This window comes from Limulus polyphemus, unplaced genomic scaffold (genome assembly GCF_000517525.1).
Source record: "Limulus polyphemus unplaced genomic scaffold, Limulus_polyphemus-2.1.2 Scaffold5121, whole genome shotgun sequence".
In the NCBI taxonomy this organism is placed as follows: Eukaryota; Metazoa; Arthropoda; class Merostomata; order Xiphosura; family Limulidae; genus Limulus; species Limulus polyphemus.
Window position 1 is genome coordinate 1 of NW_013670731.1, and position 16,712 is coordinate 16,712.

The window sequence follows — 16,712 nt, forward strand, 5'->3', positions numbered from 1 at the left end:
ATGGTATCCAGAAAGGTTGTTGGAACTGTGGAAAGCACGGATATTTGAGGAGCCAGTGTAAGAAAAATACCACCAATAAGTCAGCTTCGGGAAACCAGTAGTGGTGAGACGTTCGTTGAGAATTATAGCGTTTGTTATAGCGCGACTGTTGAAATTAAGTGTATCGCAAAGTTATATTCAGAAAGAATAAATCAGTTTTATTTAAGAAAGGACTTGTGTCGCTAAAATTTCATCGGAACGAATTTACGGAAAATTAACTAACGAACGGAGACGTAACAATATATTACTGAATATTTAACTGCGGAAATAATCTAGATGTTTAAGCAATTTTTGCATTATGTAGATCATTTGAAATAAAATTTAACATGATCACCAGCAGCTTTGAAATATTCACTTTTCCATGTTACGAGTTAAAAATTGAAGTGTTATAGAAAATCCTGCTTTTTGTTACAAATGCTCTCTTTCGTGATATATAAAGTGATATTTTGTTTGTATTTTGTATCGTGAGTCAATTCTTTTTCTTTTTTTTACCGTACACAGAAAAGTGGCCCACAGCTGATTTGCTTACACCTAAATATTGCCTCTCTTGTAGGGCCTGCGACATAAGTGTCCTTGCTCGTTCAGTTTAGATGCCCCCCCCCCCCCCACGTGTCACAGCGGTATGTCTGCGGACTTACAACGCTAGGATCCGTGTTTGGATACCCGTGGTGGGCAGAGCACAGATAGCCCATTGTGTAGCTTTGTGCTTAATTACAAACAAACAAACAGTTTAGATCCTGTGTCTATCATCCCAGTTTCAGATTCCAACTTGATATAAAAACCTTACATTAAATGCAGTTAAAACTAAACATAATAATAAATAATTCAGACGTAAGTATTTTTAATGCCTTGATAATAATACCAATGATAAAGAAAACCCCATAAAACTGCATTCGTGTGAATGTTTCATAATAATACAATGTCATATGATTTATTAATTAACAATAACGTGTTATATTAATAGTAGTGGATACGAGTTAATTGACTTCAGTTACCATTTCCAAAATTACCTCTTCCCCTTTCCTGTGCGAAAGCTGCCGCCGGGACTGCTATGATGACTAATAGATACTAATAAAGTTTGGTGACAGCTTGAATAGATAATGAAGAAGACATTGTCGTTGTTTCAAATTTAACATTGTAATAAATGTTTCAATAAGGTTTTGTAATCGTCAGGTGAAAATTACGTAGATAATATTGCATTATGGGAAACAAACGCAAGTAGAACGTTCAATGTGCTGTTGCCTCATGGGAAATACAATATTTTTGGACAATGCAAGTTCTTTCATGTGATCAGGTAGTGGGAATGTACGTAGATTAACGTGTGTTTTTCTTTAATGTTATTGTTTTTAAAAAGTAAGGTAAAATATACTATATGAAATTATACTTTATAGTCATTTACGTTATGTAAATTATATATTTAAAATCATCATTATGTTTTTTAATTATTTAACCGCAGAAATTTACCGTTAACTATAGTTGAATAGACTCGGTGGGAAGTTAGTGCAGCCTAACGTTAATTTAAAGATACTGACAAAAGTGACAATGATAAAGTAAATTTTAGCAGAATGGAAGAAATATGCGTAGAAGAAAATGTAATCAGACATTAGATGCTAACTTTAACGTTAAGTGTTCTTTAAATTTTAATGAATGTCACAAATACTTGCTTTGATATGAGCGGTAGTAGAAAAGATTTGTGTTTTTCTGTGTACCATGACTGTGACATTGATAACAAAGATGAAGAACATAATACCTTTAATGGTAATTCTGAAGTATTGTTAAATATGCTCCATCCCACGACTCCCAGCAGTGCAGCAGATTTTCTAGAACTAGTAGAAGAGTATTTTCCTGAAACTCCTACTAGTACTGGGTTATTTCCTGAGCTTTCTGACCTAGTCAGAGTTCAAGAAAGTGATGCCAATGTAGTAGTAGAAGAGTATTTTCCTGAAACTTCTACTAGTACTGAGTTATTTCCTGAGCTTTCTGACCTAGTCAGAGTTCAAGAAAGTGATGCCAATGTAGTGAACTTGTCTGAACAGGAAACTTTGGTTTCTTCAGATATTGAGCCTAGCACTACTATTTTTACTTTCAGTAACATTCCTTGCATTAATGCTGAAAAAGGTAATGAAAGCAATGATCTGGTTGGAAATAAATTGGTGACTAATGAAATTAACAATGACAATGAAGTTGATGCTAGTGCATCAAGTACTTTAGGAATGACTGCATCTCCAAGTCAGGGAAAATATTTTACCAAGAAAATGAACAAAACTATGAAATGCCCTCTCAGTGGAACTGAAAATAAAAACAGATCTAGTGCTAGATTTCCCCATGAAGTGAGTTGTGTTAGAGATGAAGCAGGTAAAGAATCTTTGTCAAAAATATCAGAGTGGAGTAATATAATGGATCATTCAGTTTCAGGTGTTATAAAACCAGTAGTGATAAAGATGACAACTAATTTTAGACCTGGTGTGCAACTAATTGGTAATGATAATATAAAAAAATGTGTGAGGTCTAGCACTGCAGAAGTATTATCTGAAGGTTGTTATGGCCCGACTTTGATTGGTGAAGACCTAGAAAGTTCTAAAATAAGCAGCTCTTGCTCATTTAATAGATTTAATTTTAGTAACAAATCTGAAAATGTAGCATTTAAAGTAGGAGCAAACTTGGCACATAAAATTAATTTTGTGCAAAAATGCTCTTTAGAACCAAATTACATATTGAAAACACTAGGAAGTGGATATAATGGTAAGTTTATGAATAGTGTTAATAGTTTTGCAGATGATACAAGTAAGAGTGATGATTCTGATAACTCGAGCTTCAATTTTGAGAACTGTAACTTAAATGGCCAATCTGAGTCGAAGGTTTCTGACTTGAGTGATTTACCTTGTTTGTCCAAGAATGCCATAGCAGCAAGAGAAAACCGGAAGAAAAAAAAGAAATACATTGAACAGTTGGAGAACTCAGTGAAAAACCTAACAAAAAATAATAACAATTTAAATCAAAATGTTAAAGAAATGAAAGAAGTAATTGTTAATTTAACTAATGAAGTGTCATATCTAAGAGGTGTTATAGCAAATATTGAAGAAATTTCAACACTTATTAAAGGTATTAAAAATATACCAGGTTTAAATTTCAACTGTTCACTGCAGAAGAAAAGATCCTGTTGTTTGGACAATAGTTGTGAGGAACCAAAAGCCAAACAATCAAAGACAGAAGAAGTCAAGAAGAAGCTAGTGAAACCACCATTACATTATGGTGCAACAATAAAGAAACATCAAGCTTGTGGAGAGGACTCAGAACAGACTTCTGGTGTGTGTTTGCATGTCTCCAACAAATGTGTTTCTTTGGAATTTTGTCCATCTTGTAACCATTCTGCCAACATAACAGGTTTGCTGTGAGAAAAGTTTTTTTTCATATACGTAACCAGTTTAACATCATTATGACATTTAGCCTTTCTTTTTTTTCTTGTTAATCAACAGGTGAGCATTATTTTTCTATGATTATTTGTTATTGGCTAAGTAGTCACAAAGTTGTTTGTTAATTTTATATCTCTGCTTGTGATGTTGTGTTTAATTTGGTAGTCCAGATTCAATTTTTAGAGGTGTTTGGAATTAATGCACAGGTTTTAAGTGCATTATATATACACTCCTTTATTTGAATTATTGTGCTTTTACAGAAAAAAACAAAACTAAAGTTACAGACACAAAATATTTTATTTTGTACTTTGCAAAGAAACAGTTATTATTCAATCGACTGCTAATTAACTGAATGTGAAATACTCTCCACAAACGTTTGGATGATAAGAGTCTAATTGTGATATTTTGTCACATTATCATCACCATCAAAAAATGCATTGAATAAAACCTGTCTTTGCAAGTATTCAAAGTTTATAACTATTACTTGAAATATTTTTAGAAAGCCTTAAATTAATCCAACAGTATTTATATTTAGCTAAAATATTTTCTTGATCATTAAGCAAAAATTAAAAATTTTCTTGTGAAAGAAATTATGGATGTGAGAATATTTATGGTTTAATTACAAAACATTGCAAAAAGTGCAATTTTGTTGTTTTTAAGTTTGAAATTTGCCACTTAAGGCTTTTCCACCTAGGAACACAAATTGTGAACATATGAACATTGAACTTAAAAATAGTTACATCACACAGTTGAACAATAGTTATAAATGTAGCACAAGTGTTCCTCAGAGCAGCTTTGCAGAACAATAAGTTACTTAAGTATCTTAGAAATTTCAAGAGGAGAATAAGTTATGTGGATGCAGACAAGTTAACTTTTTCTTTTTCTAATGCTACTAATGCAGTTTAACAGTGCCATTCAAGTTTTAATGAGTAACCATTTGAAACAATACAAACTTTTGCTTTTGAAGGTTTTTTCTCCTTCCAGGTCCAGGCGATGTTTATCAAGAAATTTAAATCAAGATTTATGGTAGTGTATCAGCTTACTAATTGTCATTGTTTTTTGGATATATTAAAAAAATGTTTTTAGTTCGGTCACAACATTTGCTAATTTGAAGAATTAAAAAACATTACTGATTAGTACTAGTTATTTCACTGTTCCAGTTGCTGAGTTGTATTATACTTGTTTATTATGAATTGATATAAATCCAAAGTTATGAAGAAATTAAAAGATAATTTGACCACAAGGAAAAAATGAAAGATGATAAGCAGAGGACAAGGCCCTTGTTTGTCTCAAGATTTTTGTGTATTATTAATATGTATGTGATATTGAGAGGTAAAAGAATTTTTGTAAAAGTTACACTTTCTGCTTCCATTATATATATACGTGTAATTGTGCATGATGTTTTGTTACTAATGTAAGGAACATGTTTTACTTGGTAGCAAGTTTTTAAAAGTTGTTTCAGGAAAATGTTGTATAACAATATCTCACCCAATTTGTAAAAACAAAAATAAGTTTATATTTTATGCCATGTTTTGTTTAAACATTCTACGTATAGATAGCAACAATCAATATTTAATTATTTCTATAAAGAAATTAATTTTTAACAGTCAATTAAAGTCATCATAAGAGTAGCACTTGAAGTAACATTTTTGAAAATTTATCTCAATTTCATAGCTTGACGGCATATTGTGTAACGTCAATGATTAAGATCAAGTTCTCTTCCACAACTTCCAGTGTCAGAACATGAAGATGCAGTCTTCAGATGTTGGAGGATGTGAATGTGTATGTTGAACAATAGGTAATATAAAATAAATGGGTGATTTCTAGTTGAAATCAAAATAAAATGTATCTTCAGTTAAGGACGATTGAAGAAATGCTTAACTTATAAGATTACTAATACTTGGGCTTTGTGTGTGTGTTATACCAAAGAAACATTTGTCATTTCAGAAATGCATGTTTTAAAACTTAAAAGCTTTAAATGGAATTGCAAGTAAGTTAAAAAGTGAATGAATTATTTATCGGTTTTAATGTGAAATTATGACCGTAATTGATTAAAGAATATTTTCTATTCTGCTGACCACATTTCAGCATCTTTTTCAAAAGAATGAGATGCAGTTTTAACAACTACAGAGGAGAATGTGCTTTTCCATTTAATTATTGAATGGAAAAAATTGTAATTTTGAAAGCAGGTAAAATGGGATAGAAAAAATATATATAAAAAGGGTTAACCACTGTTAACATAGCATCATCAGGTACTCAGCACAATTGTACACGACAATTAAATGCACCCAATTGAAGATGTCACAAACATAATCTTGAGCTTAGCATAAGTATAAACCTACTCCTTCTGTTTTATTTATTAAAAGTTTGTATTCCTTTATTAACATGGCTTTTTTATTTTACATTTATTAATATTAGGTTTTCGACAAATAATTTTAATAAGTTTATTTTCACCACAAAGTTCTTTATCTTTAGAATGTTGGTTGACATGTGATGGAGCATGTCCATGTTCTGTTATTCTAGTACTTACATTCCTACCAGTCCCCCCTAATATAGATTACTACAGTCCGTACACTCTACACTGTAAATTACATCTTTCTCAACAGTAGTTGGTTTAATTGTAATATGGCAAGCTGTGAAACAAAATAGCTTTTCATTGTGTTTTTGGCTTAGCTAATATAGTCATTTTTCATTTTGTCATTCCAGATAACTACTTTTTTAACATTTGAGAGAGGCATCCAGTATTAGATAATAATTTATATAATAAATTAATGTAGTCTTGTGTACTTATCAATGATGCATCTTGCAGGTTTTTTATTTCTAGAGTAAAATGTGCAAAAATAAATTTCCGTAATCTCACTTCACCATGTATGTTTTTCAACTTATTTACAGCTCATACCAGATGTGCTTTGCTTTAACAGATGTGTACATTAGATGCCTAATGGTTGAATGCAGGGAAATGCGTAGGTTGTGTTCAAGATAGAAGTTGATAACTTTATTTAATTAAAGAAATGTTTCAACTTGCCTACAGCCCACACAAAATTTCAAACAAAAACTGAAGCATACATATTATAGCCATTCACTTAAAACACACAGGTATGTGTTACCAGGATAAAAACATAATACATATGAAAAAAGTGGCCAAGTACAAGATCAGCAAAATCAAACATACATCAAGCTTGTGATACCACAATGAAATGGAAAATTACATTTTGGATGATTTAACTTGGCCTTTTTTTCTTTTAAATGTTATTTTAGATTGTGTATAAGTAGTTGTAATCTAACAACTAAAATGTATTTTTGCTTTTGCTTATTTCCTAACTAGGTTACTCTTTTAATATATTAAGTTTTTACTGATAAGTGAATATGTTGATTACTTAGGATTGTAAAAAAAGTTGTCAGACCTCTACTTTAACATTACTAGTGGCACAAAGTTATGGCAAGCTATGCAAGGAAGTCTATCAAAAACCAGAAAGTGTATTTCCCCACACTAAATTTAGACATCCTTATTCTCAGGTCAGTATGTAAAAATCATGTATTTGGTGCATGTTGAACATTTGTTCTGACAAAAATGACATGATGAATTGAACTACCTCAAAAATATTGCTGCTTCCTAAGCATTTAAACCAAACTTCATGATATTTTTTTCAACAAAATCAAAAAACTTAAATAACAAAGTCATCTAAATAGCTGTGAATATGGTAGGGTTAAATTGCACATCAGTCTTTAGAGACAGACATTCAAAATTTAATTAAACAGTATCAATGTATGTCAGTAAGTTATTGTTAGGGTATAGAAAATAAGAGATAAAGCATAAAGACTTCATGAAAAACTTTTGATATTTACTTAGGAGGTTCTAGATATTTAACTCAGGTTTTATGGTTTGTGATCATATTTTCCTACTAGGAGCAAGGAAGCAACCAACAGAATTTTGTAACCTATTTATCATTTAGCTAGAAAGTCAATTAAATTATAGTAGGCTTGGGACACTGTATTATTTTTTTAATTCTAAAATACATATTTGAAAGGAACATAAGTGATTTTGTGAAGAACCAACATAGTTTGAAAAACTAGTGTGAAGGACATGTGCTTTTGAATATAAATTACTGAAATATATTTCAGCTTTAATGAAAGTCAGTTTCTTGTTTTATATGTATATTTGTATTTATTATTATTATATATTTTTGAACAAAAATTGAAATATAAAATTAGGAACTTGTTAGGTTAGACAACAAAAAGGGGAAAAATTTATGAGACCAGCTTGAACTAATTGCACCATGTAATTGTAACTTGATTGGTTGTTTACACTGTGTTAATTTCCTGTCACATAATTAGATAGGGTCTAAAGGACATTGTGAAGTAAAACAATTAAAACAAATTTGAAAAGGTTAAAAAGCTGGGGCATTAGGATAGATAATTGTAATTGTTTGTTACAATCTACAATCATTCTAGAAAAAAAAAAGGTAATATTGATTTTATCAATTTTTCATTTCATAGTACATTGATGATTTCACTAGTGTTAGGTTAAAGGAAATAACAAAAAATGAAGCTTTACTAAAAAGAACTTTTGATATTTATTTAACAGGTTCTGGAGATCATGTAAATAAAATATGGAAACTCTATGATGATAGGAAGTATTTTCATTTTTAGTTTGAAAATCACTTTTCACTTAGACTGGCTTATTAAAAGCTTCATAAATTTCTATAGAAATCTTTGGTAAAAAATACTTTATTAAAAATCAGACTTGTAATATTTACTAAAAGCTTGTCAAATTTCATGAAGATACATTAATAAATTAGTTATGTATAGTTCCATGGGTTAGAAAGTCAGTCAAAATGAATGAGCCTAGCTACAGAGAGAGAGAACAGAGATTAAGAGATGGCCCTTATCTAAAGATACCCAATTATCCATTGGTAACTAACAAAATAGGTGCTTTCAAATAAATGTAGGAAATGAAAGAATAAGATAGAAGCCCATTACAAACAGGATAGTTATTCCATTCCTTATTGCGCAGATAGCCCTCGTGTAGCTTTGCGCGAAATTCCAAAACAAACAAACAAACCATTCCTTATTCTTGTAATTGTGCTTATATTGGTCAAACAATTAAAGATATATGAAGGCTATTGTCATTGGAAGGAAGCTGAAAAATAGGCTAAAGCATTACTTGTTCATATACAACTAACCATAAAATTAGATCAATCAAAAGATTATTGCTGAACCAAAATTCTTCTATAAATGCAATACATGAAATCAAGAGATATTTAAAAATAGAGAAAACATGCTTAATAATGGAATGGGATTTGAACATTAACCCCATTTGGAAGTTTTGTTCGAATAATTTTTGCACCTTATTACCTGTTGGTGAATGATGACTTTTCTGGACCATTTTGAACCTGAACTTATAAGATGCTAAGAAGAGTTTTATTCTGTCCCTTGAGAATGATAGCTTGGCCGATTGAAACTAGTCTGGTTTTTTATATATTGTTAATTCCTGAATCAATCAACAGATTCTTATTCTGATAATACTTAGAAATTTTGAGGAATCTTAATCTTTGATTTAATTCTGATTAAAGTTGATGTTTAATTTCCTTTTTTTATATACGGCATAAATGATCTGATTCCATAATTTGTGTGTACTTGTATAGTTGCTCTGTCTCAGCTTTAAGCTTGAATGGTTTATTTCCAGCATAACTTTAAGATGTGTTTTGTGTAGTTAGTGCTAAACAATGCAGCTACTGTGCCAAACAGTTACGTTGGATGTGTTCTGCATGGGCTTGAATGCAGTTCTCTCCTTTTCATTTACCCTTAAAATGTGTTGACATTGTTGTAGTAGTGGCAGGCTTTTTAAATTCTTCAAGGTCATGGAAAATGAGCTCTAACAATTTCAGTACAGGAAATCCCAAAAATTGCTAATTTCACTTTCAATAAAAAATTCCCCATGAAATAATTAGCTTAATTTTAAAAAAATTATAAAAGTTTGGTTATCAGGTTTGTTTATTATTCATGTCAGCTATTGTATATCTCAATCTTTGCTATACCTGAGACATGAATTTTCTACTGTAGTGTTTTTGATGAACAAAAATAGAAAAGTGCAAGTTTAATCCTGTGTGGGAGGATTCAAAAGCCCTTGAAGTTTGAATATGGTTTATGAAATTTTCTTTTCTAAAGTCTGCATGAACCCTTTAGTATCGTATGAACTTGAAACTTCCTCTTTTATTGTAGCCACAAGTTAATTCCCCAGAATATTCAGGTCTACTCCTCATCCAAATAATTTGTAAGTGGTTTCCTTTAGTTGCCACTTACTGTTTGCTGTAATTTTCTTTCTTGCATTTTGCATTCCTGTTCCTTATTGTACTAAAATTGCACTATGTAAGCACTATATATGATGTACACTTTCATTCTTATAAGAAAAAACTTCAAATGTTTTGAAGTACATAAATGCTTGCTTATTTTGTCTAAATCAAGATCATTTGAAAGTTGAGCTATTGGTCAGTTTTGTTTAGTTATTTCTTACCACTTTGTAAACAATTTTAAGACAAAAATAAAATACTATTGTGTTGCATACCATTTTTTTTTCAGTGACAATAATTAGCAGAATGTGTCAAATTAAGACAATGTATAGAGTTGTGGTATTTCACTTAATTTGTAACCACACAAAATTGCATATATGGCCATTAAGTTTGCTTACTCCAAAAGTTTGAATTAATCATCCATGTTTTTGCAGAACTCAACAAAACATTGAATTTGTAAACAATTTTAGAAAATTACACACCAGACCTATCTGAAACTCAAATAAAAATACAACATTCAAACATACTTATTGCATTGCATTTTCTTTAAAATATAAAAAAAAACATAAACGTTACTCTGAAAATTAGCTTCTAAAAAAATTTTGCAGTAGAAAAAGGTTTATTGTTAAATTTTAACGACACAGAGAAATTAACATGCATCCATAAGAATTGCTCTTAGTAGGCCTTACATTTAAACAGTGCTACCCACTAAGTTGACTTTCCATCTTCATTGACTGCATTATAAATTCTAACTCCTTTATTCTCTTTACTATAGCAAAAAGTGCTTCATTGTCAACAGAAAATTCTGGTCCCAACACCTCATTGTTTTCTTTGTCTATGGTGGCGTGTAAAGAGTGCTTCTGAAGGCAAGTGCAAGCCATGTTTGTAGTTGTACAAATTTTCTATTTACCCTCTAAATACAGGGTTGATCAAAATGGCCAATCTTTTAACTACTACAGTTCACATATTATAACGTTTGTCATAAGAGTGTCCTCATGAAATTTGATAAGTTTTTAGTATTTGGTAAATAAAGTATGTAATAGTTCAAGTTGATTGTTCATATCCATTATGCTTTGGAAATAAAACAATCATGGGTGAAAAGATCATACACAAATGACAAATTGTTGTGATCAGTGGTATTTTATTTTATTTTTCTTAACTAGCTGTTAGAAAACTTAAGAAAAATACACGCATGGAATGATGTGCTAAAGGATACATTGAATGCATTTCTGAATGAGAGTTAATATCATCTAAAGAAATTAGTTAGTCTGCCTATTATTGCTCAGCGTGTTGCATTTATGAGAATACACAAGTATCTGAAAGTTAATGAACAAAAATTATATAGAATTCCAAGTATATCTAAAATAGAGCCAATTAAATAATGAGTGTTATTATGGTTAACCCAGAAAGATAGGGGTAATAGTAAATATATTTTGTTCCATGTGACTTGCCACCATTTTGAAACAGCAATATTAACAAACTTTACGTGGGTCCAAAAGCATCAGTTGATTTTTTGTGTATTTCTTTTTCTCTTTATATTCTTAGGTAATTGACAGACAAATGTGTGTTTTCCTAAATGATATTATTCTGCTTGTAGGACATGTCAAAATTTGGCAAAATACATAGAGATGTGGTATTTTAAGCTATAGTTCTAAAACTAAGAACTATCAAATTCATGTTTGAAAAGTTATTTACAAAACGACTTTGATAGTAACATTTTTTAATATTTGCACTATCAGGAACAAACTTCTTTTAACCCAATCAAGTGACTGTACCTTTGATAGATCCGTGTAGAATTGATTGTGAGAAAAAATTGGCTTAGTTAAGTGCAACTCTGACAGACAGATATTTGTTTTCCAAAATTATATTATTGTAAGATTTAACAATTCAAGCATTAACAGTTTGATATGAAGTGTGACTTAAAGTAACAATCAAATTTGTAGATGTTAGTGATTTAATTTAAAGAATACTTATCTCTAAAGAACAAAAACAAAAATAAATATGAGCAATTAATTGCTAAATTTTGTGTGCAAGTATTATGAGAAAATCTGGCTACGAGTGCAATGGGAAAGTGCAAAACAATTGCAAAGATTTTAATATTTCATCTGCATGAACAGAAAATGTTAAAAAAATCAAATATTAATACACATTTTCATCAGGAAGTGTAAAGTTTTCATTTTCCATGGTGACGTGCTAGTGTAGTTTATTGAAAGGAAGTACAATAATAGTTCAAAGATGAGATATCCTTATAGTTATAAATGTTAACATTGTATTTGACTTTCAGCATTCATTGAATATAAGGTTATCACTCAATTTAAAATTTTCTAGTTGCAGGTTAATAGTAATAGTAAGTTAACAAATATTACTTTACTTTTAGTGAAATAAAAAGACAATTTCTCTCATGCCTCTTACAAAAAGTATAAATGGTTTAACTCAGTTTCTTCATTCATTCAATGTTATTAAAACTGTTAGTTTCACCTGAACCTTGCCATTTATTATTTTTTTGATGATTATGGGGCAGTTCAAGGTGTAATAAGCTAATCATAAACATCTTTAGGTAGATATTTTGAATAATGAAGAGTGTGAACTTTTTATTTTGATAATCTATCTAGCAGTAAACACAGTCACTTACATTGTCTAGCTTTGATTGTGCTCATATCCAGACATCTGTTGATCTTGTACAAATGTATGGTAGCAAATGGTCATTAACGTCATACAGCCTTGACCGTACATTTATATTATACGTATTGGATATTTTGAAAATATGTAGTTGAAAACAGTTATTGGTATCATCTAACCTTTATAACTGGATATGCTTAAGAAATTAGTTTTTTAGTTCTGCTTGTCAGTTTTATCTGAAATGTAAAATGAGTAGAGAACACGCTAACAGACATAAAATCATCAAGATAGAAAGGTTGGACATTTTAAGAAATCACAGGTATAATTGCTACTTTTGTGGTGTCTTGTTTGTCAGTTACAAATGATTTCTTGTTTCTTTATAAAAACATTAAATATTGATTAAGTTGCTTTTTATGGTGTTTTATGTAGTTGTATTTTCTATTGAATACTTATAAGTGAAGTATTGGTATTGAACTCTTTATCTTACTACCAGTTATTTTTATGAAACTTGAACAATTAGTGTGAGAAAATGTCTTTAATGATCATTGCAGACTGTGAACCTAACAACAGTTGAAATTCTTGTTGATAATTTTTTTAAAAATAATGATATACAGCTGTTATTTTTGGTTCTAGTGCAAGTCCCAGGAAGTGCAGCATTAAGGTGTCTAGGGTGAGCTCTGCTTTTATGATGTTTAGTAGTGTACAGTGAAGGTAATTTAGGTTTTGTGAAGGTTTAGAGTAAAACAGTTTAATGTGATAAAATTGTGCCTGTTTAAGTTAATTACTGGAATGCTCAATCCTGTAGTTTCCTGAAATAAAGTTGTGTGACTGTCAACTTCTTAACATCAGTAGATTATACATTTAATACTTCACTTGTATATAACAATAAATCACTATTCCCAAAACAACAAAAACAAAATGAAATCACTTTTGCTGAAATGTTATTCCATTAGCTGGATTGACAATGGATTTTAGAGTTTTTGTCTACTGAATTTGAGATGTATGTATTAAGATTAATTCACATGTAGTAAAAATCTAGTTCATAACTGTCTTCATATTTTTTTTAAAAGAATCTGAACTGCTTTCTTGATTTATACACTAAATCTGCCTTTCATTAAATTATGTAAAGGTGAAGCCAGAAGAATAGCTGTATTGTGCTGTAAAAGTGTAACTAGGACACCGAGGAAGAATACAATATATATAAAAACACATTGGAAATTATATTTGGTAGACATTTTTAAATGTACATGTTACTTCCTGAGTGATGTGGTTTTCATGAAGTATACATTTTTTTTTTAATAATGTGGGGCTACTTATGTACAACACTGTATTAGTTAATGTGAGTAAGGCATTAATATAACCTAATAGCTAAGTAGCATACTCTCTGATTATCTACAAAATCTTAGTTTTATATTTAAAAGTTGCTCCTGATGTTTTCGTCTATGTTCCCACATGTAATACATATATAAAAAGTGAAAGATTTCTATCATGATAATACAAATCTTTAGATATACACTTCTTTTCACTGGAGTGAGATGCAATTATGTTCAGAAAACAGATAAGATGGTACATTCACAGAGAAATATGGATGGGTGTTTAAAAAGAACTGGAGAAAGTAGACAAAGAAATTTTTGTAGGAGGCTTCTGTTACACTCAGTAACAAAAACTACATAAAGATTATTTTGCTGTGTAGTATCCTGAAACATTTGAAGACCAAGAAAAGTTGTACTTGAATAAAGGTTTCACACTTTTATTCTACTAAATCACTACTGGAATAGTTTTGTACAAACAAAATTTTCTTTGAGATGATATTCTATAAATAAATTGACAAAAATATTTTGAGTTGTTAGTTACCAAGTCTCTGGAAGACTGTCCGGTTTCCTTCCCCAGCACTTTTTACCATTCTTCCTGTGGCTGTAGCTTTAGCTTTGGCCACAATGTTACCAGCTGTTACTAGAAGTGTTCTGGTGTTCTTGGATTTCAAGAATGACTGACCCGCCTGGACAGTAACACTTGTAGGTTGATGTTGTGCAGACATGAAAGCTTTCTGTTGACCAAGGCGATTCTTGATGCTGGCTGATCGTGTAACATCAGTACCAACTGAAAACATGAAAAAATACTCTGAAGGAAACTAATGGCCAGCTTTGTAGACACAATGACAGCGACAATAGTTAGTGTAATTGCACTTTTGTTTCTATTCAATTAAAATTTCACACTGTCCCAAGACAATACCTTTGTAAAAAAATGTTCCATGAGTTGATTAGTTCAGTATCAAAATTTATAAGGCACACCAAAGAATTTGTAAAATGTGCAACTAATTTTGGAAAATACAAAATCACATCATAACAAGATATTGAAAAGTTTTTACTTGTTCTAATACTACTTTTTGTACCATGAAATATCTTCTCTGTTAAAAATTAACCTAATATTAGGTTAGACTGGTACACATTCATAGTTGAGGCATTTGCTAAACTTCTGGTATCATTGTCTTGCAAGGTTTGAAACAAGATGTCAAGTAACTTTCAACCTGCAAACGTTATTGTCAGAATGGAAAATGCTAAATAATAAGAGTATGTTTACAAGCAGATAACTTAAGCTCCAAGTTTGTAATTTGAGTGACTACACATTGTGAATTAAAAAATTTGTATCTTCAAGAGAATACTTTCTCCTTTTACAGTGTTACTATCTAAAACAATTTTATAGTTATTTGAATATAAATCTAAGTTTCAATACAACAAATGGTTGTGTTAAATAAATAAATATATATATATAGAAGTATAGTAGGCAATGAAGGATAGTGTACAGAAACTGAATACAACAGGAAAAGATACAAGTACTGACAGATCTGTGAATATATAATTAAAACAGTAAAACTGCTGTATGTCAACAATTTTCATACATTAACCATAGAATCAGGTTTGTATGGCTTTCTAAGACTTTTTCTAAACTATTAATGACCCTTATTCATGGGAATGAAAACATACAAATATATTAGCCCTCTATTAGACAAAGTAAAAACAAGCTTAGAATATGTAATATTAAAGCACAAGAGAAGTAATTAAAAGAATAGATCATCAGCAGTGGATGTCACTGTTATCATGCACTGATTTTACATCAATTACTAAACACAAGCAGCTGATGAATTAGCAGAATAACTGACTTGTGGTTCTGCTGGTTTGAACAGTAAATTTTGACCTCATTTATAGCAAGTAATGTTGGTGCTGAAACTAGAAGAAAATCCAAAACTGCTTTGGATACAATTTAAAGAACTGTTTTTTCAAAAGTCTCTATCCTTGGAATTCTTTGCATCATGTCAATCTGTCTCATCTGAACACTCTTAGATATTAAATATGTTTAAGCTTTTATTTACATTTCTTCCTAACTGTTCTCAAAGCAATCTCTGTAAGAAGGCTTGAAATCCAAAATTTTTAACCATACGAGGGGTTCTCTTACAAAAGCAGTAAAATGGGTTAGAAACAAGTTCTTGAAAAATCTCCAATGCACAAGAATTGCTCTTTAACAAGTTCCCTGGAATTGAACTCGTAACCATTTAGTGCTTGTTATAGTTTTCATGCTATAACTTTTAAATTAGTAAGCAAATGTTAATGAAATTTGGCAGATAATCAGTAAACATTACAATGCTTTCACATGCAAAATATCTAATCAGAAAATTTTTAATTCATTAAGTACAACAACCATTTTGCATTATGTTTACCCTTTAAAACATCTTATTTACAAAACAGTTTTTAAGACCTTCAAAAACTCATGGTGCTCAATTTAGTTCAAGCATTTTCACAGAACCTACCCAAAATGCCATGTGATGAAGTTGCACCCGCAGCTAATAAAGACTTTTTCAGAATTAGACTCGGTTGTTCTTGTCTGGTAGATGTACTAGAGGCAGCAGTGATTTTAGGACCTAATCTCCTCATGATACTGACTTTTTGCCCACTAGATGTTACTATGGCTGGAACTTTCTTCACAACTGTGGGATAGTACAGATTTCAGTTTTAAAAATTTTATGACCAATCTTTATATTAATTTCAAAAATCTCTTATGTATTATACCTTTATAAGATATTCAGGTATAGAAGTAAGTCATAGGTAAGAGTAAACATAACATTTTAGATCTATCTTTTGTTTCCAACTAGTCACCGCCCTAGAATTTTGTTTATTCAATACCAGAACTCATCAATTGAGTTGGGCAATGAAATACTTTATATATATATATATATATATATATACACAGTATAATTAACTTTTAAAGTTACTAAGTTTAATGACCAAAGCTAGCACACTACGTACGGAAACCAATATATATATTATTAATTAAATGTAGGAAGAAAACAAAACAA

The 16,712-nt window shown here is 30.4% G+C and overlaps 2 protein-coding genes across 11 annotated transcripts in view; one reads left to right on the forward strand and one right to left on the reverse strand.

Annotated features, from left to right (window-relative positions):
* The first annotated feature begins 1,353 nt into the window (after window positions 1-1,353).
* On the forward strand, window positions 1,354-13,204 carry LOC106472156. Of its 7 annotated transcripts, none has more exons than XM_022400750.1 (5): window positions 1,354-3,430; window positions 4,437-4,478; window positions 5,127-5,250; window positions 6,345-6,548; window positions 12,995-13,204. In XM_022400750.1, the coding sequence occupies exons 1-3, from the start codon at window positions 1,683-1,685 to the stop codon at window positions 5,197-5,199; spliced, it is 1,863 nt and encodes a 620-aa protein (XP_022256458.1). In that variant the 5' UTR covers window positions 1,354-1,682; the 3' UTR covers window positions 5,200-5,250; window positions 6,345-6,548; window positions 12,995-13,204. The 7 variants fall into 7 exon arrangements, with proteins under 7 accessions (XP_022256458.1, XP_022256460.1, XP_022256457.1 ...); XM_022400752.1 differs by lacking the exon at window positions 6,345-6,548 and having other exon boundaries at window positions 1,354-1,907; window positions 2,004-3,430; XM_022400749.1 differs by lacking the exon at window positions 12,995-13,204 and adding an exon at window positions 10,518-10,608.
* An 880-nt stretch (window positions 13,205-14,084) lies between these two features.
* LOC106472155 (uncharacterized protein C19orf47-like) overlaps window positions 14,085-16,712 on the reverse strand; it is a 52,619-nt gene continuing 49,991 nt past the window's right edge. For all 4 annotated transcript variants that reach the window (XM_022400756.1, XM_022400757.1, XM_022400754.1 and 1 more), the window contains 2 exons: window positions 16,167-16,343; window positions 14,085-14,461 (listed from right to left, as the gene is read on the reverse strand). In XM_022400756.1, coding sequence (XP_022256464.1) covers window positions 14,208-14,461; window positions 16,167-16,343 — 431 coding nt within the window. In that variant the 3' untranslated portion in view covers window positions 14,085-14,207. The remainder of the gene's footprint in view (window positions 14,462-16,166; window positions 16,344-16,712) is intronic.